We start from the raw sequence: 22,661 nt of genomic DNA, 5'->3' as shown, positions 1-22,661 counted from the left end.
GAAGGGGTTTTTTTTCAAAAAAACGGCTTTAAAAAGAAACGCAGCGGGCAGGAACGTGACGACTGAGCATACGTCTTCGTCCTTGAAGCCTCCCGTCAGCATCCGATGGGCTGCCAGCTGTCCGTCCGCGTCCGCGTGGCAGCGATGGTAGCGTCCCCCCGTCTGGCATGCCAGCTTCTTGAGAAAGTCGTTTGCTCCTCTGTGGAAGGCCAAAAGAGAGCAAGGAAGGGCTGGGAACGGTCTCCCCAAAGGCATTCTAAGGCTATGTCGAGCCAGCAGCTCTGACGGAGTTCTCTGCCTGGTCAGCTCTTGTCTTAAGTCATTTTGGGCCCCCGGGGGCACAGAAAGGAGAGAGATTATCCACTAAATTTTTCTCCTGCCCTTTTCTCCAAGGAGCTCACCCTCGTATCTTCACAACCGCCCTGTGAGGTAGGCTCATAGTCATAGGAGAGTGTGGCTGAGCAGGAATTTGAATTCAGGTGTATGTTATGCTGTTCTACTGTTACCCGGTAATATATCAGTTAATAATATGAATGTTATAGTCATTAAATGTATGGTTCCATGTATAGTATCAGCTATATGTAAACCGCCCGGAGCCTTTGGGGAGGGTGGTATATAAATATGAATGAATTAATGAATGAATGAATGAATGAATGAATGAATGAATGAATGAATGAATGAATGGAGGGATGGGATGGGATGGGATGGGATGGGATGGGATGGGATGGGATGGATGGATGGGTGGGTGGGTGGGTGGGTGGAAGGATGGATGGGATGGATGGATGGGATGGATGGATGGGATGGATGGATGGGATGGATGGATGGATAGATGGATGGATGGATGGATGGATGGGATGGGATGGGATGGGATGGATGGATGGATGGATGGATGGATGAATGAATGAATGAATGAATGAATGAATGAATGAATGAATGAATGAAATCGTACTCTGCCCTCTCAAGCCATTGCACCAAACTAGTTTTTCTGTTGTTGTTTTTTCGCCATCATGTCACAGTTGACTTACAGCAACCCTGTAGGGTAGGGGTGGCCAAATGGTCATTCTCCAGATGTCCACGGACTACAGTTCCCATAAGCCCCTGCCAGCTTATGGGGACTGAAGTCCAGGGACATCTGGAGAGCCACCATTTAGCCATCCCTGCTGTAGGATTTTGAAACTGAGAGATGTTCAGAGGTGGCTTGCCACTCCATGCCTTTGGGCAGGAACCCTGGGCTTCCCATCTAAGTACCAACAAGGGCCAACCTGGATCACCTTCCTAGCTCTGAGGAGTTCAGGCTAGCCTTAGCCATCCAGGTCAGGGACACGAAACGGACCAAGCTGAATGGCCGATTTAACATAAATCAATCCTGGATTAATATTTATTGTTCAATTTTTTATTTAATCTCTGACTCTGCCTTCTCTCAGCTCACAACACTATTAAAATCCCATTAAATCCTAAGTCACAATATAAAATCAAATTGGAATTAAAATTTCAAGGTAAATTAAATTCTTATATTGACCATCAGGAGTATATTTCGGCAAATGCAGGCAGAGAGATCTGTGAGTTCAGAGGTCTAAGCAAACATCAGGAGTGTCATGTTTTATTTCCCTATATCAAAAAAAATCTATTTATAACAAGAAGTTTGACTTATTGTCATGTTTTATTATGTCTAGCTCTGTAGTCTAGTCTTGGACTAAGCTAAACAGAGTGCTGTTGTTTTTCTGGGGAGGGGGTGGTTTGGTCATCAGTAGCAATAAGGCCAGGTAATATTTCAATTTACAAGAGAGTTCTTGAAAAATAGCCCTTTAGAAACCTTTCAGAGCCCTTTGAGGATCTTGTGTGCAGAGGGGTGGGTGGCAGGAGGGAAAGAGGCCCTGACAACCAAGCCCCCCCCCATTCTCTATCGCCTGGGTAGGTGGGAGTAGATTGTGATTGGCTGCCGCCATGTTATGTTACGATTTTTAATGTCTTTTAATGGGGTTTTCATTGGGGTTTTTAAGACAACTGAGACCCGCCACGAGCCTACCCAGGGAGTGGCGGGAAATAAATCTAAAAATAAAAATAAAAATAAAAATAAAAATAAAAATAAAAATAAAAATAAAAATAAAAATAAAAATAAAAATAAAAATAAAAATAAAAATAAAAATAAAAATAAAAATTAAAATTAAAATTAAAATTAAAATTAAAATTAAAATTAAAATTAAAATTAAAATTATAAAAGCCTCATTTGTTAAACGGGAAGGAAGGAAGCGCACACCTTGCCCTGAACCCCCAGAGGAAGGAGAAGAGGAAACTGTGAGTGAGAAATACAGAAGTATTTTTACAGATATTCCTACCGCCCCCAGCCCGGTCAAGCGTGATTTCTTCACTTTAAGTGTCACTTTTCTCAGCGAAGCAAATATTCACCTGTCGGAGCAGTTCAAGGAGATGGTGTGGATGGGGACTGCGTGGTGCTTCCTCAGCATTTTGATTTCTTGTAGAATCAGAGCGCAGCTGCTGTCCGGTTTCCCATCCGTCAGCACGTACAGAGCTTCGACGCCCTGAAGATGGAGAGCTCTCTGGAAAAGCAGAATGACAGGGCCTCAGCATCCGTCGATGAAACAGAGCGTGCTCAGCACCAACTGGCCCATGGTTGAGACGCCAATCGGGGAAGGAAAAAAGAAAAACACCTCCCCCCCCAAATGCCTTTACCTTTGGCAGGGTCGGCGTGCTACACTCCCAGAACAATTGTTTTATGCCAATAAAGGGTTCAGGGATTCTAATTCCCTGAACAATTGTTTGCCATCGAACATTCGGTTCAGCCCTGCTACAAACTAACTATCCCAATCCGTTATCTTCTGCACCGTCTTGGCAGGCATACATGAAGGAAACACTTATCTCTCCCCTCCACCCCACTAACATAATGCAGGAGGGGAGTTGCAGCAAAACCATGCAGAGATTGCAGAGCTAAACACCTTTCCCACTCAAAACAGGACCTCCTACGAGCCTATGTTTCTAGCCGTTACCCCGCAAATCCTTACGAAGGCAGAGAGAATGAGAGAGAAAGGTAGTGCCAAGAGAATACAGAATCTGCAAGACCTGCCTCTCCCAGTTCATTTCTTACGTCCTCTTAGAATCATAGAAACATAGAATCATAGAAACATAGAATCATAGAATCAGAATCATAGAATCAGAATCATAGAATCATAGAATCATAGAATCAGAATCATAGAAACATAGAAACATAGAAACAGAATCAGAATCAGAATCATAGAATCATAGAATCAGAATCATAGAAACATAGAATCATAGAATCAGAATCATAGAATCAGAATCATAGAATCATAGAATCATAGAAACAGAATCAGAATCATAGAATCAGAATCATAGAAACATAGAATCATAGAATCAGAATCATAGAAACATAGAATCATAGAATCAGAATCATAGAAACATAGAAACATAGAAACATAGAAACAGAATCAGAATCATAGAATCATAGAATCAGAATCATAGAAACATAGAATCATAGAATCAGAATCATAGAATCAGAATCATAGAATCAGAATCATAGAATCATAGAATCATAGAATCAGAATCATAGAATCATAGAATCAGAATCATAGAAACATAGAATCATAGAATCAGAATCATAGAATCAGAATCATAGAAACAGAATCATAGAATCAGAATCATAGAAACATAGAATCATAGAATCAGAATCATAGAAACATAGAAACATAGAAACAGAATCAGAATCAGAATCATAGAATCATAGAATCAGAATCATAGAAACATAGAATCATAGAATCAGAATCATAGAATCAGAATCATAGAATCATAGAATCATAGAAACAGAATCAGAATCATAGAATCAGAATAATAGAAACATAGAATCATAGAATCAGAATCATAGAAACATAGAATCATAGAATCAGAATCATAGAAACATAGAAACATAGAAACAGAATCAGAATCATAGAATCATAGAATCAGAATCATAGAAACATAGAATCATAGAATCAGAATCATAGAATCAGAATCATAGAATCAGAATCATAGAATCAGAATCATAGAATCATAGAATCATAGAATCAGAATCATAGAATCATAGAATCAGAATCATAGAAACATAGAATCATAGAATCAGAATCATAGAATCAGAATAATAGAATCATAGAATCAGAATCATAGAATCATAGAATCACAGAGTTGGAAGGGGCCATACAGGCCATCTAGTCCAACCCCCTGCTCAACGCAGGATCTTCCTGTGGTCTGTAGCTTAACCATGTGAGAAAAGCCCTCTGGATGAGTGTAATGGTGTATATACAATCCTGCATCCTGTTTCTCGCAGTGGCCAGTTGGAAGGTCAACAGACAGGGTGTGGATGCCACCCCTTCCCCACAGCAAATGTGATTCAAAGACACACTGCCCCTGAACATGGAGGCTCCACATTGCCACCCCAGGCGTCATCATGCCAATCTATGAAACAGGTCCGGAAGCGAGAGGGTTGTCTGCCACACGGATGCCCCTGCCAGCTCTGAGGCAATACCTTTGCCCAGCCTCACCCACCTGCAAGGCCCTGAGGATGGATGTATTCCCGTGTGCCCGAAACGTGGAGACCCACTGCACGGCATCGTGGCACGCTTCATCCGTGGCCTCCGCCAGGCACTCTTGCCATGCGACCACCTCTTCCGCAAAGCTGATCAAATTGAACCTGGAAAGGGAGACGCGTTTCTTCCAGCCAGCCAAGTCCGGTTCTCAGGTTGCCCCGAAGCAGGAAGCGTCTCACCTACGGCCTCGTTTCCAGCATCACGTTTCTGAGACTGCTGGTTTCCAGTGGGTAGGTGGGGGAGTCACTTGGGCATGAAATTGGGGTCACTGGGTGTGGGCAGGTAGTTGTGGATTCCTGCATAGTGCAGGGGGTTGGACTAGATGACCTTGGAGGTCCCTTCCAACTCTAGGATTCTAGGATTCTTTCACCCACAGGGGTCCACAGAGCTCTGGTTGGGGATCCCTGATTTATTTGCTCGGGAGACTTGCCTGGCTGGTCTCAGCACAGCTAGACACACTGGCACCTCAACACAGAATGAAGTGCAGGCTGTAGAATGGCCAGCCCTGGAGATTTGGGGGCTGGAGCCTGAGGGGTGTGGGGTTTGGGGAGGGGAAGGACTTCAAGGAGGCAGAATGCCACTTTGTCCACCTTCCCAAGCAGCCATTTTCTCCTGGTGAAATAATCTTGGTCACATGGGGACCATTTGCAATCCCAGGAGATCTCCTGCTACCGCCTGGAGGTTGGCAACCCTAGCAGGCAGCATTCATTTCCCCCCCCACCCGCCCCCGTCCCTCTTTGTTTCAGAGCTCTGCCATTCGCCACCCCCTTTTCCTCAGCTGCCTCCTGCACCCAGCCAGCCAAAAGGAAGCCAAAATTTGAAACAAGTGGGTTTCTTTCCCCATTGCAGCCTCCTTACTTGGCCTGGTTCTGTCTCAGCTGTTCCCAGATCAGGGAGGCCAGCTCTCGGGTGACTTGCTCCAAAGACGGCTCCATGGATCCCGAGGTATCGATCAGGATGCAGACGCTGGCTTCCAAGATCACCCCGAACAATCTGCGGCTTCCTGTTCGTGTCGTCCCCCCCCAAAAAAAATAAAGATCAAACACATCATGTTCCAACATGGCTTGACTTTAACAAGCGTTCAGGACCAAGCCTGTCCGAAAAGTCAGCATGCAGGAAAGAGAAGAAAGAATCAGCAGAAGGCAGGAATGGATCCGGAAGTTCTCCCTTGGAGGTAGCCCTTTACAAGGAGAGGTTTTTACACCCTGGAGTGCCTTGCAGAGGTTCACACCTGCAGAGCGATGGGGCAGTGACAAGGAAGGCCCTCTTTTTGATTGTCAGCGGCACCAAGCCAGCAGAGCTTTTCCCCTGCTCTTCCGGCCGCCAGGAATAGGCTCGGGGCTGGCCAGTAGCTCCTAGCCCAAAGCTCTTGGGTTGCCAGGCTCCAGACGGCGGCTGGAGGAATCCTGGAATTAAGACTAGACTCATAGAATCACAGAGTTGGAAGGGACCTCCTGGGTCATCTAGTCCAACCCCCTGCACTATGCAGGACACTCACATCCCTCTCGCTCCTCCACTGTCACCTGCCACCCCCTTGAGCCTTCCCAGAATCAGCCTCTCCGTCAGATGGCTCTCCAGCCTCTGGTTAAAAATCTCCAAAGATGGAGAACCCTCCACCTCCCGAGGAAGCCTGGCAGTTCACCTGGAGAACGTGGTTGCTTCGGAGGGCGGACTCCATAGCGTTATACTCCGCTGAGGTCCCTCCCCGCCCCCCTGGACTCCCAGACAGCCCACCCATCTCGTCAGATCATGGAAGCTCAGCAGGGTCAGCCCTGGATTGTATTTGCATGGGAGACCTCGAAAGACCATGGAGGGCATGATGTGCAGGCAGGCGATGGCAAACCCACTTCCAGCATCTCTTGCCTGGCTGCCCGACCATCCCACGATCTTCTGGCTAAACCACACTGATCCATTCGGTGAATAATAATCCACCCTAAAAATCTCCAGGCATTTCTCAACCCAGAACCTCCAACCCCATGTCCTCTGGAGTTTGTATGGTTTCAATCACATTTTTTTCCTGTTCTGTTTTCGCTGCATTTATCGATGTGGTCAGCCCCTTTGGGGAGAAAAGCAGAGTATAAATCCATTCGGCAAGCGAGACCAGCAGAACGTTTCACGTTGGTTTAAGCAGAGTCGCCATCCTCCGAGTGGGATCCCGCGACTGGGGCCAAACGTACCTGACAAAAGCCACTGCATCCTTTTAACGTAGCACTGCAAGACTTTCTCCATTTGCTCAATATACTCCTCGAGATCTCTGGGCTGAACGTGCAGGTGCTTCACCCTGCCCTGCGAACACAATTTGTGAAAAATCGCTCTATCACAGGGGTGGCTAGGGACTACAATTCCCAAGGACTGGACTACAATTCCCACAAGCCCCTGCCAGCACAGATCATGGGGTGGCCCAACTTGATAATGACCATCAAGTAATAGAGCAGAGGTGGCCCGGCTGTGGTTCTCCAGATGTCTGTGGACTACAGTTCCCATGAGCCCCTGCAGGGGGGCAGGGTTATACGATCTGTCTATCTATCTATCTATCTATCTATCTATCTATCTATCTATCTATCTATCTATCTATCTATCTATCTGATGCAAAATAGAAACCTATCTAATACAAAATAGAAATCTATCTCTATCTAATACAAAATAGAAATCTATCTCTCTAATGCAAAACAGAAATCTATCTAATGCAAAACAGAAATCTATCTATCTAATGCAAAATAGAAATCTATCTCTATCTAATGCAAAATAGAAATCTATCTAACTATCTATCTAATGCAAAATAGAAATCTATCTATCTAATGCAAAATAGAAATCTATCTATCTAATGCAAAATAGAATCTAATGCAAAATAGAAATCTATCTATCTAACTCTAATGCAAAATAGAAATCTATCTATCCATCCATCCATCCATCCATCCATCCATCCATCCATCCATCCATCCATTCAGAAAATTCTACACATCAAACAAAACATAACCTATCCAGGGGCCTGGAAAAGTTTCCAGAATGGGCAGAAGTTAATTAATTTTTCATATATTCCTTAAATTGGTTAAACCTTTATCAGGTGATATAACCAAGTATGGTCATGTTGACCTGCCCTCCCTTCCCAAAATGGCCAATGATGCACCTGGAGGGGAAGTGGGCGTGTCCACAGCTCTGCTTCCCAACCATATTTTGTATGATTGCGCCACTTCTGGGCTTTCTCAAAGCCTGAAGAATGATTCAGGCATTTCTCAACAGTAAGAATGTTGAGGAAAGCTACATTAACGTCAGTATTTTGGCCTATTTTGGTTACAACTACTGGGTTATTGTTTGTAGAACTCAACTTACGGGTGTCCTACCTCGCAGGGTTGACTTCTTGATCAACACCCATAGGTGCTGGAGATTCGACTCCTCAGTCTCTCGGCTTACAGGGGCTGGAGGTTTCATTTCCATGGGTAGTGAGGAACATTCCCCAGTATTGGGCATCGTGCCCTTGACCTTCAGCCCAAAGCCGTCTGGCCGGACCAAGGGGCTTGGACAGGCACCATGTTCTCATACCATGTCATTGGGAGGAGATGGCTGGGCAAGTCACTCACCTGCATTTTGACACTGGGGAAGATGTCACAGTATTTTGCCGACACTTTCTTGCGCAGAGATCCCACCATCTGCTTCTGATGCAAGCACCCGGGCCCGAAAACGATTCTAGGCAAGTCTAACTTTAGTTTCTGGATGCTGTATTTCCTGAGCCACTTTGGGGGAGAGAAGGAGGGAGGGGGGGAAGAGTCGTGCATGGGCGGGCGCATTCCGGCTGCGCAACGTCTGAAGGAGCATCAGCGCTTTGGCGGACGTGTGCAGAAGGAGTCGTTTCCTACCTCTTTGCTGGAGCACCTTTCTTCTTCCTGGGGCAGGACCACAACAGGAATCGCCTTCCTCGTGCCTTTGGGTGGGGGATATCTTTTGCAAACACCGCCTAGGGAAAAGAAGCAGCCATGTTGCCCCTGTGGCAAAAAAACCTACTGCGCATTCAGTGGGATGCCCATTAGGAAAGTTGTAGCACAGTTGCCTTGTTATTTCTCCCCCGCCCTCTCTCTTGTGATCCCCTGCTGTTACAAATGCAAAACATTGTCAGAACAAGGAGAGGTGGCTTGGTGATTTATTATTTATTTATATTATCTATGATTTGGATTTCTTACTCTCCCCAAAGGGTCGAGGCGAGTTACAGCACATTAAAACCACAGTGAAACCACAGAATGAAACCCATCAAAGCGGAATATATGCAATTAGCGAGCACAATAAAACAAGCACAATAACAAAACAAAAAGCTAGCCTATCTATAAAACCCCTCAGTAACCCCTCCTAGGCCCATTCTGCACATGATGGTTAATGCATTCGCAATGCACTTTCAAAGTAGATTTTCCTTTTCTGCACAGGAAAATCCCGCTGCGCTGGCAGGGGCTCATGGGAATTGTAGTCCATGGACATCTGGAGGGCCGCAGTTTGACTACCCCTGGTATATACAATGCAGCACAATAGATCTTCCCGCCAGTGCACGCTCTCTGTCCGTTTGGGTCAAGCTGTGCGTTGGCTGATTGCAGTGCAGGGTTCAGATCCTGCCCCAACTTCAAGCTTGGTGCTCAGCAGAACCACAGACCCTTCCTGAAGATGCCAGAGGTTGAAGCTGGGGTCTTTCTGCATCCTAAGCAGGTGCTCTACGCCTGGGCAACATCGCCACCCCAGGAATAATTTTCAAACTTGAAAAACGGGCAAAGGATTTGAAGGGGAATAATACAGCGGTTCAAAGTATGACGGAGAAAATTAACCTCTAGAATTGGAGGGGTGCTCTGGGTAGGCACATGCCCATCCCCTTCAGGTTGTTTTGGTAAGAAATGCCAGCCTCCAGGTGGGACATGGGGATCCCCTGGAATTACAGCTCATCTCCACACTACAGAGATCACTTCCACCAGGGAAAAGGGACTCTGTGGCATTGGATCCCACTGAGATCCCTGCCCTCCTCGGGCTCCAACGCCCAAGCTGGATCTGCCATCCCTTGACACTGGCTGGGGGGACAGGGACCCGGCAGCCCTCAATGAAGAGAGAAGGGGACTGCCCCGCATTGCCCAGCCTATCCACCCCTAAATCGCCCACAAGATAAATTTCTGCATAGTCTGATTCTCACCATGGGGGACCAACCCACCTTCTTTCTTCCCTTTGTCCGTGTAAAACGACGAAAGTGAACCCTCGGGGCGTTTCTTCCACCTGCCTTTCTTTCTCCCGCCCGTCTGCAAAAACTCCTTTATTGGCTGTGCTGCAGCAGAGAGCAAGGTTTTAGATTTCTCACACTTCGGACGGCAACGAACCTCAGAATTGGAAGGGGCCACACAGGGACCATCTAGTCCCACCCCTGCTCGATGCCGATCTGAAATTTCATTTTGAGGGATCCTGATGTTACAGTGGGGGAGCATCTACGCTGGGGAGTTCATTAAGTTGCACCCACCTGGTGGGATCTCGGCTTTGGTGCTTGGCGGGCGCCATGCAAATATTCTTGCGGAGTGGCTCCTGTCCCCATCCTGCCCGTCTCTTCCACTCTAGAATCATAGAATCACAGAATCACAGAATCACAGAATCACAGGATCACAGGATCACAGGATCACAGAATCACAGAATCACAGGATCATAGAATCATAGGATCATAGAATCACAGAATCACAGAATCACAGAATCATAGAATCACAGAATCACAGGATCATAGAATCACAGAATCACAGAATCACAGAATCACAGAATCAAGAGTTTCTTGGAGATACCACAAAACTGCCTGCTCTCTGGGAATGTCTCATACCATTGCCACTTGTAATTCCAAGAAATTTCCAGACACCACCTGACGTCATCTCCTCTCCAGGCTAAACAGACCAAGCTCCCCCAACCTTTCCTCATACGTCTTGGTCTCCAAACCCCTCACCATCTTTGTTGCCCTCCTCTGGACACGCTCCAGTTTGTCAACATCCCTGTTCAACTGGGGTGCCCAAAACTGAACACAGGACTCCAAGTGAAGAATAAAGTTGTCTCAAGCCTGTGATGGGGACAAAGATGCTGATTCAACCCGATTTCATCTTAAAAGTGGAGCCATCCAATGCAATCCTACCATTCTGGCCAGAGTGAGGGCGGTCGGTTTGGGAAGGAGCCACTTCTGTGGGCTGCTTTTCTCCCTTCTCTCGGATATTCGATCTTCCTCAGCAGTCGACTGAGTTCCTGATCGCTGCTTTAAGGATTCCACTAACAAGGCACCCTGGAATGAAAATGCTGTGCTTGGATGTCTAGTTGCAAGCAAATTCAGTGATGGTTTTATCGTGCTCTTATCCATTCTTGCCACCAGAAGCTACTGAGTAGATCATGAGCATCCAACCGTTTTGAAATTTTGACATCTTGGGAACAGAGTGTGAATGAGCCACTACAAAATGGCTGCTCTGGGAGTTAGGGCTAATCACAAAATGGCCGCCATAAGAGCTAGGTCCCATCACCATGAGCCTGCCATTGGCTGCCATTGGGGGACAGATGGGCTGTTTGTTTTGGGGTTGTTTGGTTTCAGTGTCTAAAATTTGCTTCCTATATGGCCAGAGATTGAAGCTGCTAAAATTTATTTGTTTCATTTCTATACCAGCCTTCCCTGAGGGCTCAGGGGGGGTTACAACATTAAACTCTTCAGAACATTAAAGGAAGAAGAAGAAGAAGAAGAAGAAGAAGAAGAAGAAGAAGAGGAAGAGGAAGAGGAAGAGGAAGAGGAAGAGGAAGAGGAAGAATATTTCAGGGGGTTCTCAGTGGGAAAAAAGTCCAGAAAGGCTGGCCTGTGAGCCTCCACCCTTTCTCAAAAGGAGGGCGGGAATAAATTGCTATACTCTATGGCAGCTGGATGTTATTTATATCTGCTTGTGTGTTTATAAGGGCATCGGGGAGCCAGAACAGCTCTGTCTTTCGGTCTCACTCGGAAGAATGTTCCACCACAGAGATCCCTGGCTCTGTCTGAGGCCAGCTTCACCTCTTTGGCCCGAGGACCTTCAGCAGATTTTGTGTGCTGGAGAGGCACAGGGGAGGCCGAAGAAAGAAATGCATATTTCTAAACACTCGGAAGTAGGAGGTGGAAGAATGCCAGTTCAGAAACACACATTTCTGGTTCACATTTCATGTGTTTATCTCAACGAAACGCTTCTGGAACACTCTTTCCCCCTCTTTCCAAAAAAACAAATTGGGGAGGGGGGGAGAACAATGCCTACCTGATGGGAGTAGCTGACCGCTTTCTCCATTTCAGTCAGGATGCTCCCGATGTCATCGCTTTCGTAGATGCCTGTCCGCCCGAGATATAAGGGGTAGAACGCAATATGAAAGGGGGAAGCTGCCAGCGGATGAATTGGGTTTTTAAAGTCTTTTAATGGGAGTGTTTTAATTGGGGTTTTAAGCCCATGTTACCCGCTACGAGCCCATCGGGGAGTGGTGGGATACAAATCGAAGAAATTAATTGATTGATTGATTGATTAAACTCAGAAACAGATTGATAATCAACCTCCCACAAGAAAACAGCTTGCAGGTTTTTGGTTCATGGCAAACTCTGAGATATTCCCGTCTCAGCACTTCGAGGAACATTCTGGGAATGTTCATCTCTCTTTCGCAAATGCCCAGCTAGGCCTAACAGTGGCGAGTCAAACAGAGAAATTGCTACGAGGAATGGGATTTAAAGGTGGTCGACAGAAGTTTAAAATCCTGCTACCCCACAGAATGAGTAGCCAGAACAAGCAGGGCCTCCCTCGTGCATTAAGAATCTATTTTTATCTACCTCAAGACCTATTAAATTGGGCAAAATCTATTTTTAAATATGTTCCAGGTCAGTTGAGATTTCAATTTTAACTCGCTTTCTTAAATTTCTATTCATAAACCATCAATCAATTTTTGACCAATTTATTTTTCTTTCATATAAGGTGGTGGAGAAGAAGAAGAAGAAGAGTTGGTTCTTATATGCCGCTTTTCTCTACCCAAAGGAGTCTCAAAGTAGCTTCCAGTCACCTTCCCTTCCTCTCCCCACAACAGACACCCTGAGAGGGAGGGGAGGCTGACAGCCCTGAGATTATTGCTTGGTCAGACCAGCTTTATCAGTGCTGTGGCGAGCCCAAGGTCACCCAGCTGGCTGCATGTCGAGGATGAGCAGGATATCAAACGCGGCTCACCAGATTAGAAGCTGGCCTTCCTAACCACCATGGTATTTGTTGTATCCTACTCATGCAAACAGGTATATTTTGCATTTTATATTTATTGCTGTGGTGTAATTCCGTAATAACCTTACTGCTACTACTATTACCACTCTTTGGAGAAAGGACCGGATAAAAGCCAATCAATAGGAAATCGGTTTTTAGAACCGGAGAAACACACTTTAAAAAATGGACAAAAATCTGTTCAGTCATAGAATCATAGAATCAAAGAGTTGGGAGGGGCCATAGAGGCCATCTAGTCCAACCCCCTGCTCAACGCAGGATCAGCCCTAAGCATCCTAAAGCATCCAAGAAAAGTGTGCATCCAACCTTTGCTTGAAGACTGCCAGTGAGGGGGAGCTCACCACCTCCTTAGGCAGCCTAAGGAGGCTGTTCATTCAAGGAATAAAGAGATTCCTCTTTGTGGCTCACTTCTCTGTAGCCCCTCGGTCCAAGAGGCTTCTTCGGGGAGAGGGGTGCTATTTAGATGAGGGGGAAAGGCAAACCTTCCTTCTCCATCAGCAAATCAGCTGTCGTGGGGGCCCATGGGCCAAAAGAGGGATCCGCCACAGGAGCAAACTCCGAGCAAGGTAAGAACTCCCCCTCCCAAAGCTAAGATCACCACCGCACCTGTTTCCTCAAACCAGTGAAACCGGCCGCCGGCAGCCCGCACAATGGTCTTAAAGGCAAGGGCTGTTTCCTCTGGGCTTGCATAGCGTGGTGGGATCTCACCCTCCAGGGGAGAATCGTTGGTGCTGAACAGAGAGACATGAAGCTGCAAGTCGCACCCTATGCAGGCCTCGGCCATATAAGAACTAATCACGTGCTGAAAGGCAGAAAGGAACGGTTAGGGCCAAAATGACGGGTGGGGGACGAATTCCATGACTGGATTATAGGACCTGAAAACTAATTCACTGAGGTTCAGTGACAAGCTGGAGGTGATTTGATGTTCCCTGGCACGGACGGACCTCCATGTCAAGCTCTCCTGCAGTTGCCAAACTAGCCTAGATCAGTTCTGGACCTACGACAAGTAGCTGTCGCTATATCGAAATAGATCCTGGCAGTTGTGCTTACCGTCTCTTGATCAGGGATGCCTGTGGTGAGCAGGTATATCCCCTGGGACTCCTGCTTGTCCTTATCTCTGAAATCCGCCTCCATGACTCTTCGAAAAGCACCCATGACGTTCCGAGTGCCCTCACACCGCAGGGCCAGTACCCATCTAGTGGAAGAATTTCGCAGAAAAAATATGAAAAACAAAACACTGAAGCTTTGCTAGCCTCAGGCACCAGCGATCAGCTGGAAGCAGAGGTTCCAGATCCTGAAAGTAGTTTTCGGTGTTTCTCAAAAGCTGGGAGAAAGGAAGAGCAAGCAAGCTGTACTTCCCATTATCGAGTGGCTGGGTTAAAGGGGAAGAGAGTTTTGCTGGCTCCCTGATGCCAGTGCTTTATCTTCAGCCTTCCCTCCTGCACTGATTTCTCAACATGAAACGACCCCTGAGGCCCGTTCAGGCCAGGAAAATAGCCCAGGCTACAGGGGATACAGGATACATCCCTTTTCCTCCATCACTACAGTCCTGACCCAAACTGGGAGCCAGCCAAGGAACTCAAAGCTACCATGGGGCAAAAGTTGTGATGTGGTGTTTGGGTGTCTATACAGCAGGCTCCTCAAGGCAGTGGCTGTGATGTGCTTTCCTTAAAGGGCCCGGAAATCGTTTCTGCCCAAGCACAGCTGGGAAGAACCAAACCTTCTCTTGGAATAATGGAACCAGCCAAATAAACCAGTCCACTGAGATTCAATGCTCTCTTAGATGGCTCTATAACGCCCTTGAATCAGCCGGTTATGAGTTCAGGACATCGCCCCAAGTGGTTCTCTGAAAATGGTTGCAAGTCATTCTACCCAGGTTCCTTTGGGCAAATCTGGATTTTTCAGCTGGGAAACTCCTATAAAGGTGGAGCTCCTTTCTTGGTCACAAGGGTGGACGTGCCCAGGAAAACCAAAGCATTGAAACTATCCTACACTCCTTGCCTCATCTACCTGGGATCCTTTCCCCTAATCTCCCCCTTTCATTGTTCCTATATTTCGGATGCCAGGCATAGATTCAGGTGGGCAGCTGTGATAGTCTGAAAAAAACAGAACAAAGCGGGGCACCTTTAAGACCAACAAAGTTCAATTCCGGGCAGAAGCTGTCATGCACATTCAGATGACCAGAATTAAACCCTGCTGGTCTTAAAGCTGGACTCACACGTTGTCCTGATGTCAAGCAAGGGTGGCACCCGAGCCTACTGTGCCCGCTGAAGCAGGATACTTCCTTTGTGGTCCCGTTGACCCAAAACCTGGGGCCACCCAAAGATGCTGAATCCTAAGTAAGTAGAAGAGACCAACCCTGGTTTTTTTGCTCCTGAGACTTTGCTTGGGGGGGGGGGGGGGGGAGAGAGGATTAAAATTTATTTTTACTTACCTCCAGGCACGCTCTAAGTTGTCCAGGTGTGAAGGAACCATTTCGGGTTGCCAAGGCTTAACATCTTTCCCAACACTGCAAGGAACAAAGAAAAAAGGAACCAAAGCAAAAAGGAACACGGCATGCAGAGTCTGCCATCTGAGGCTTCTTGGCGATGTTAACATCTATGACCTTCCCCTACAAAACACCCCCCACACAGATAGATCTCATCTGGAGATTTATGGGCAGTGAATATCACAGGAGTGGCCAAACTGTGGCTTTTCAGATGTCCGTGGACTACAATCCCCATGAGCCTCTGTGATGTTGGCATGGGGCTCATGGGAATTGTAGTCCACAGACATCTGGAGAGCCACTCCTGCGAGGCTGCTCTTATTAAATGCTGTTAAATTGTTACTTGTGTTTTTATGATGTTTTTACTGTTAAAGTTGATGTTTATGATGTTGGTTTTAATGCACTGTTAACTGAGCCATTTGGGGAGGGCCGTAGAGAAATTAAACACAATAATAATAATAAAATGGCCGACCCAGATCTAAAGCACTCTAAAGGTAAAGGTATCCCCTGTGCAAGCACCAAGTCATGTCTGACCCTTGGGGTGATGCCCTCCAGCGTTTTCATGGCAGGCTCAGTACGGGGTGGTTTGCCAGTGCCTTCCCCAGTCATGACCGTTTACCCCCCAGCAAGCTGGGGACTCCGTTTACCGAACTCGGAAGAATGGAAGGCTGAGTGTACCTTGAGCCGGCTGCTGGGATCGAACTCCCAGCCTCACGGGCAGAGCTTTCAGACGGCATGTCTGCTGCCTGACCACCCTGTGCTCCAAGAGACTTTTATACTCTACTTCAGCATAAACGATGCCCAGTTTTACTTACGCTATAATATTGAAGCAGTCCTTGCCTGAAATTTGCTCTTCCAGCACAAGCCGCAGGGCATGCTGGAGATGGATGAGGTACAGGGAATTGGTGACGGAGACGTCGATAAGGAGAACGACCCTACAGGGAAAAGGCCAGCACTGAAAAGTCATCCGTTTCCTCCTTCATTTGCCACATTTTTACTGTCTGTTTCTTCATTTGTTTGCTGCGTGCGCAGGGGCCATGCTAATCTCCTCTGTATCTTTCCAGTTTTAGTATATTCCAGAGAGCCAGTTTGGTGTAGTGGTTAGGAGAGCGGACTTCTAATCTGGCATGCCAGGTTCGATTCTGCACTCCCCCACATGCAGCCAGCTGGGTGGCCTTGGGCTCGCCATGGCACTGATAAAACTGTTCTGACCGAGCAGTGATATCAGGGCTCTCTCAGCCTCACCCACCTCACAGGGTGTCTGTTGTGGGGAGAGGAAAGGGAAGGCGACTGTAAGCCGCTTTGAGCCTCCTTCGGGTAGGGAAAAGCGGCATATAAGAACCAACTCTTCTTCTTCTTCTTCTTCTATATGTACTGCCGAAGCAAGAGTCAGACGCACATGTGCTTCTGTTCCGCCCCATTTATGATGCCGTCAGATGTCACTTTATTCAGCCCATTTTGAACGCCTACCCAAGATCTTCCCTAAAGGAGAAAGCCAAGGTGCTGCTTCAAGGCGAAGACAGGCAAATAACTCTCTGCACAGCTAAATTTTGCACTGCCGCCATGAAATTGCGGACTAGGTATGTGGCTCAGAACATTTATCTCTGGTCCAATTTCAGAAGTACAAAGAGCCATTTCTCACTGGCAACTTAAACTATGTTTGAAATATCGAATGTAACATCTTAAAGTTCGTCTCTTGTCAGATCTTTTAAAATTTTTATAGTACTATTACTGGTTTTTCTTAGTTCGTAGTTCTTAATTGCTTGCATTTTAATTTTGGCCTGAATGACCGTAAATAAACATTGATTGATTGTTTGCTGCATGCTTTATTTGCTTTGTTTCTCTTTTTATTTGGTTTTAATTTTCCATTATTATCCTTCTGCTCTGTTTTTTTTTTTTGGCTTTGGTGGACTCTGCGTTATTGACTTTGCTGTTTTTATTTGTTGACTTTGGGGCTTTGAAGGCAGACGGTGGATCAGGGGTAGTCAAACTGCGGCCCTCCAGATGTCCATGGACTACAATTCCCAGGAGCCCCCTGCCAGCATTCGCTGGCAGGGGGCTCCTGGGAATTGTAGTCCATGGACATCTGGAGGGCCGCAGTTTGACTACCCCTGCGGTAGATGCTTACAAATCTAGATCTGGAACACGGTGGGCGGCTTGGCGTCTTGATTAAGAGAAGCGGCCTCTAATCTGGAGAACCGGGTTTGATTCCCCGCTCCTCCTCCACCTGCAGCCAGCTGGGTGACCTCGGGCCAATCGACAGTTCTCTCAGAGCTCTCTCAGCCTCACCCGCCTCACAGGGTGCCAGTTGTGGGGAGAGGAAGGGGAGGCGACTGGAAGCCGCTTTGAGACTCCTCTGGGTAGTGAAAAGCGGGGTAAAAAAACCTACTCTTCTTCTTTGGGGGCTTCCCCCCCTCCCTGCTTCCTCCCCATCCTGGCAGCGAACTCTGCCCATTTCGTTTTGATGGACAGGCTTTGGCAGCCCCACAGCAAACAGTGCTGGGCTCAGCAGCGGGTGGCTGGAAACCAGCATGTCTCTAACCCAGCTCCTCCTGGAAGCCAGTTTGGAATACTCTTCAACGGAGAAGAGCTCGTTTTACCTCCTTTCGCAAACTGTTCCCCAGATCCTCCGGCTGCCGACGGAGAGCCATTCGATACGTCTCTCGTATCGCCGCACCACCCTGGTCAGCTGCTTCTGCAAGCAAAACCCAAGCACAGCTGAGACGGCACGCGGAGGAGCATACACTGGCAGCTAGGTGTACTCGGGGAGTGGGCCCTTCCCCCTGGCCGCTCCTCTGCCCCTCCCGAGATTGGCTTTGGGGGAGCCTGACAGAGAACGGCAACTTCCGCCCTGGACGAGAAGCCGCAGTTTCCTCTCCCTGCTGCATCCTTCCGTAAGGACCAAGATGATCTGGGGCCAAGGGACCAAGCCCTGTGAAGATAGGTTGAGGGACTTGGGAAGGTTCAGCCTGGAGAAAAGGAGGTTGAGAGGGGACATGATAGCCCTCTTTAAGTATTTGAAAGGTTGTCACTTGGAGGAGGGCAGGAGGCTGTTTCTGTTGGCTGCAGAGGAGAGGACACGCAGTAATGGGTTTCAACTTCAAGTACAACGATATAGGCTAGAGATCAGGAAAAAAATGTTCACAGTCAGAGTAGTTCAGCAGTGGAATAGGCTGCCTGAGGAGGTGGTGAGCGCCCCCTCACTGGCAGTCTTCAAGCAAAGGCTGGATGCACACTTTTCTTGGATGCTTTAGGATGCTTAGGGCTGATCCTGCGTTGAGCAGGGGGTTGGACTAGATGGCCTCTAGGGCCCCTTCCAACTCTATGATTCTGTGATTCTATAACTTCCACTTCTGCCGCTGGGACCTTGAGGGGTGAACTTGGGGAGTGATACGGCAGCTGTTCACCTTTGCAGTTTTGAATCAAACCCCTCTTTTTGGCCCAGCGTTTCGTTCAAACGAAGCTGCCACCCAACAAAAAAGCAGACAAGTCAAGTCCTTTTGGGGCCTTGCTATCTGGATCCTAAAACTCTGGCTGCTTGAATGCCAAGACAGTAATAACCAGAGCCAGTAATAACCAGTAACAACCAGAGCCAGCAGAGGGGGTCCCTGCCTTCTTGACTGCTGTCTTTGAAAGAACAAGCTGTGGGAGATTATGTGGCCCTTACTGGTCACCCCACTCTCTCTCGTGGGTTGGAAGCATGGATCAGGCACGGAAGGAGTCAACCGATGAGCAGCCGAAAGACGGGGGGAGGTTGAGCCCCCTGAGAGCATTTCACCCCAGGCCCCCCCCCCTGTCGTCGAGCTCACCTGGTAGTCATACAAAATCGGTGGATCTACGTGGACATTTTTAATGGTTCCATCATGCCATTCGAACTGCAGCATGGCTTTCTGGAAGGAGGGAGGAGAAAGTGTCAGAGCTGATGCTCTCTTGAGCGTGGGAGAAGTCAAGCAGAGGAGGGCAGCTTGGACATTTCTTTTCTTTATATATATATTTTTTATTTCTGACTATTGGTAGAAGACGGAAGAGGAAAGAGCATTTTGAAGATGCATGGGATGTTTCTCCCCAGCAACCTCCTCTGTTATAAATATCCACAGAAGGACGTAGATAAAATAGATAAAATAAGTAGATAAAATAGATAAAATTGAAAGGGTACAGAGGAGAGCGACGAGGATGATCTGGGGCCAAGGGACCAACCCCTATGAAGATAGGTTGAGGGACTTGGGAATGTCCAGCCTGGAGAAAAGGAGGTTGAGAAGGGACATGATAGCCCTCTTTAAGTATTTGAAAGGTTGTCACTTGGAGGAGGGCAGGAGGCTGTTCCCATTGGCTGCAGAGGAGAGGACACGCAGTAATGGGTTTAAACTTCAAGTACAACGATATAGGCTAGATATCAGGAAAAAGTTTTTCACAGTCAGAGTAGTTCAGCAGTGGAATAGGCTGCCTAAGGAGGTGGTGAGCTCCCCCTCACTGGCAGTCTTCAAGCAAAGGTTGGATGCACACTTTTCTTGGGTGCTTTAGGATGCCTAGGGCTGATCCTGTGTTGAGCAGGGGGTTGGACTAGATGGCCTCTATGGCCCCTTCCAACTCTATGATTCTGTGATTCTATGATCATCGCAGTCCCTGTAATGTGGCAAGTGGGAAAAAAGCGTCTATTTACCAACAAATTATTTTAAAAGATCCGGTGCTCATTAAATTCCTCCAACAGCCTTCTGTTTACCAAGTTAATCCGTTTAGAATCAGGGGATCATAGAGTCGGAAGGGACCTCCAGGGTCATCTAGTCCAACCCCCTGCTCAATGCAGGACACAACTACCTGCCCGCCCACCCACAGGGACCCCCATTTCAGCCCCAATTGATTCGCCCACCAAAAAGAAAGCTTTTAAGCCAGATTCTCCCACTCACTTCATGCAGAGTGGATGACACGGTTTTCTGAAGAATTGGGACAAATTCTTCCACTGGGGAATAGGCGTTTGGCGCCAGGACTTGGTACAAGCTTAGCTTCTTGGCTGCAGCAAAAAAGAAAGAGAGTAGAAATCGCCCTTGTTAGATCCCAGCCAGCCCCTTAATGGTGCCCAAAGCTGACGTGCTGGTTGGTCCTTGGATGGAAGACACCTCTCCGCCCACTTATGTCACCTTCATTTCCACGGGGAGAAGAAAAGTGAGATACAAATAGAAATCAACAAGCAATAAAAGCATTGAGGAAAGTCGGTTTCATTCCCCACCAGCCCCCTCTAGCTTACCTTACCTTTCAGCCCATTGGTTTTTAACCATTCTGCTGAAGATTTGGCCAGGAAATCCGGGATTTGCATCACAAGAGGCCCTTCGTGGTTCGGTGGTTTTGGCAGGGAGGTGGCTGGGGTAAATGGCACCACCTCCGTGGAGATCTAGACAGAGATCATCGAAATTGAGGCCACCTGAGCCAGCGGGGTTTTAAAAAAACCCACACAGCCAACCAGTCCCTGTCAACCCCCCTGGCCCACAAAAAGATAGCATGGCGCTAGGAAAGGTGTAGAGAAGAAGAAGAGTTGGTTTTTATACTTAGCTTAGGGCTGATCCTGCGTTGAGCAGGGGGTTGGACTAGATGGCCTGTATGGCCCCTTCCAACTCTATGATTCTATGATTCTATACCCTGTTTTTCATTACCGGGCGTCTCAAAGCCTTCTCTTCCTCTATCTACAACAGACACTTCGTGAGGTAGGCGGGGGCGAGAGAGCTCTGTGAGAACAGAGCTATCAGGACTGCGACTAGCCCAAGGTCGCCTCGTTGGCTGCGTGCGGAAGAGCAGGGAATCAAATCTGGCCAGCCAGGTCAGATGCCGTCGCTCCTAAACGAATCATCTGTCTACGGAGGTGGGGAGCTCTCCCTCACTGGTGGTCTTGAAGCAGCGGCTGGACAAATCCTTATCCTGGATGGTTGGAGGCTGATCCTGCACTGAGCAGGGGGTGGGACTAGGCGGCCTGTCTGGCCCCTTCCAACGCTATGATTCTTTGAGTCTGACATAGAAATCAAAATGGCCTAGGGGTTGAAAAGCCTTTGTTTAGAGCAGGGGTAGTCAAACTGCGGCCCTCCAGATGTCCATGGACTACAATTCCCAGGAGCCCCCTGCCAGCGTTCGCTGGCAGGGGGCTCCTGGGAATTGTAGTCCATGGACATCTGGAGGGCCGCAGTTTGACTACCCCTGGTTTAGAGGAAAGGCTGTAGGATATGGACCTTTTCAATTCACAAAGAGACATCTTGGATGAAATGCGATAACGTTTTTAAAAGCATTAATGGGGTAGGAAAAGCAGACAGGAAACTTTCCTTCTCCAAACAACAGCAACGGCAGCAAGAATCCAGTCACCTAAATCGAGCTGTTGGAAGTTCAGGCAAAAATTAAGCATTTCTTCACTATGCATAATTAACCTGCTCCCCAAACTTAGGTGGTCTTAACAGGATCGATTAGCCCAGCTTTACTCAACTTTTTTACCATGAAGAAATCTCTGAAACGTTCTACAGGCTTCATGAAACCCCCATATATGGTCATATCAGCCAATAAATGTTTAACAAAAATTAATTAACTCCCACTCATGGAGGAAACCCTTCCATGGTCATCAAGAAACCCCAGGGGTTCAAGCCTGGATTAGACACACACACAGAGAATAGTAGCTATTCCCCATGAAGGATAAAGAGAACTTCCCTCTACAGGAGCAGTATACCTTTGAATATCAGCTGCTGTTGAAGGGTAGCAACAGGGGTAGGCTTCAACCAGGCACTTACCTCTGGCAAAAGAGTAAAACACGCATGTCCCGCCCTTGCCTTGTAGATTTTATTTATGACTTTGAGCAAGTCCTCGGCTCTTCTGCGCTCACAAAGGATCATGTCCAGATCACTGCTGTCGTAAGTCTGAGTGTCACCGGAACCAGAAAAGGGAACCAAAAAGCCAATCAGATTTATTTTTGACGGCTTCCTACCCTTGTCACATCAACACAGGGGAATCATGGGGAGAGGGTCAAGCCCGCCCAGAGCACAAACGGACATGTTTCAGACCATGACTTTTTTTATTCTGGAAATTAAATGGATTTTATTTTGTGACTCATGAGAATGCCCGTAGGAATCGGCAGTGTCACGACCCACAGATGCACTCCCAAGAGTTTATTCGGTCCAGAGAGCAAAAGTGGACTTCCAGCCCTGACAAGGAAACATGACTTGGTGGCAAAGTCAGGCTACATATAGGTATGATCTCACACCTCCCTTCACTTAGGTTTTTGAGAGCCAAAAACCATTCTCAGGGGAAAGCCTCCGTAGCACCAAAGCGAAAGCAAAGCGAAAGAAATTCAGACGCTTAGCACCTTCAGTGGGCATA

The 22,661-nt window shown here is 47.4% G+C and overlaps 1 protein-coding gene and 1 non-coding gene across 5 annotated transcripts in view; both read right to left on the bottom strand.

The window, feature by feature from the left end:
* Window positions 1–22,661, bottom strand: part of VWA3A (von Willebrand factor A domain containing 3A) — a 45,555-nt gene that overhangs the window by 5,354 nt on the left and 17,540 nt on the right. For all 4 annotated transcript variants that reach the window (XM_077316697.1, XM_077316696.1, XM_077316698.1 and 1 more), the window contains 20 exons: window positions 22,076–22,201; window positions 20,565–20,703; window positions 20,222–20,325; window positions 19,127–19,207; window positions 17,918–18,012; window positions 16,133–16,252; window positions 15,267–15,341; window positions 13,883–14,027; window positions 13,439–13,634; window positions 11,843–11,913; window positions 10,717–10,860; window positions 10,069–10,159; window positions 9,769–9,879; window positions 8,447–8,544; window positions 8,171–8,323; window positions 6,770–6,878; window positions 5,451–5,595; window positions 4,552–4,696; window positions 2,407–2,558; window positions 73–199 (listed from right to left, as the gene is read on the bottom strand). In XM_077316697.1, the coding sequence (XP_077172812.1) occupies window positions 73–199; window positions 2,407–2,558; window positions 4,552–4,696; window positions 5,451–5,595; window positions 6,770–6,878; window positions 8,171–8,323; window positions 8,447–8,544; window positions 9,769–9,879; window positions 10,069–10,159; window positions 10,717–10,860; window positions 11,843–11,913; window positions 13,439–13,634; window positions 13,883–14,027; window positions 15,267–15,341; window positions 16,133–16,252; window positions 17,918–18,012; window positions 19,127–19,207; window positions 20,222–20,325; window positions 20,565–20,703; window positions 22,076–22,201 (2,427 nt within the window). The remainder of the gene's footprint in view (window positions 1–72; window positions 200–2,406; window positions 2,559–4,551; window positions 4,697–5,450; window positions 5,596–6,769; window positions 6,879–8,170; window positions 8,324–8,446; window positions 8,545–9,768; window positions 9,880–10,068; window positions 10,160–10,716; window positions 10,861–11,842; window positions 11,914–13,438; window positions 13,635–13,882; window positions 14,028–15,266; window positions 15,342–16,132; window positions 16,253–17,917; window positions 18,013–19,126; window positions 19,208–20,221; window positions 20,326–20,564; window positions 20,704–22,075; window positions 22,202–22,661) is intronic.
* LOC143827574 (U6 spliceosomal RNA) lies at window positions 16,304–16,406 on the bottom strand. Its single transcript, XR_013227355.1, has one exon. It is a non-coding gene; the product is annotated as a U6 spliceosomal RNA (small nuclear RNA).

This window comes from Paroedura picta, chromosome 17 (genome assembly GCF_049243985.1).
Source record: "Paroedura picta isolate Pp20150507F chromosome 17, Ppicta_v3.0, whole genome shotgun sequence".
Taxonomy (NCBI): domain Eukaryota; kingdom Metazoa; phylum Chordata; class Lepidosauria; order Squamata; family Gekkonidae; genus Paroedura; species Paroedura picta.
The sequence above is the reverse complement of the archived record's forward strand: the minus strand, read 5'-3'. Positions and strand labels throughout refer to the sequence as shown.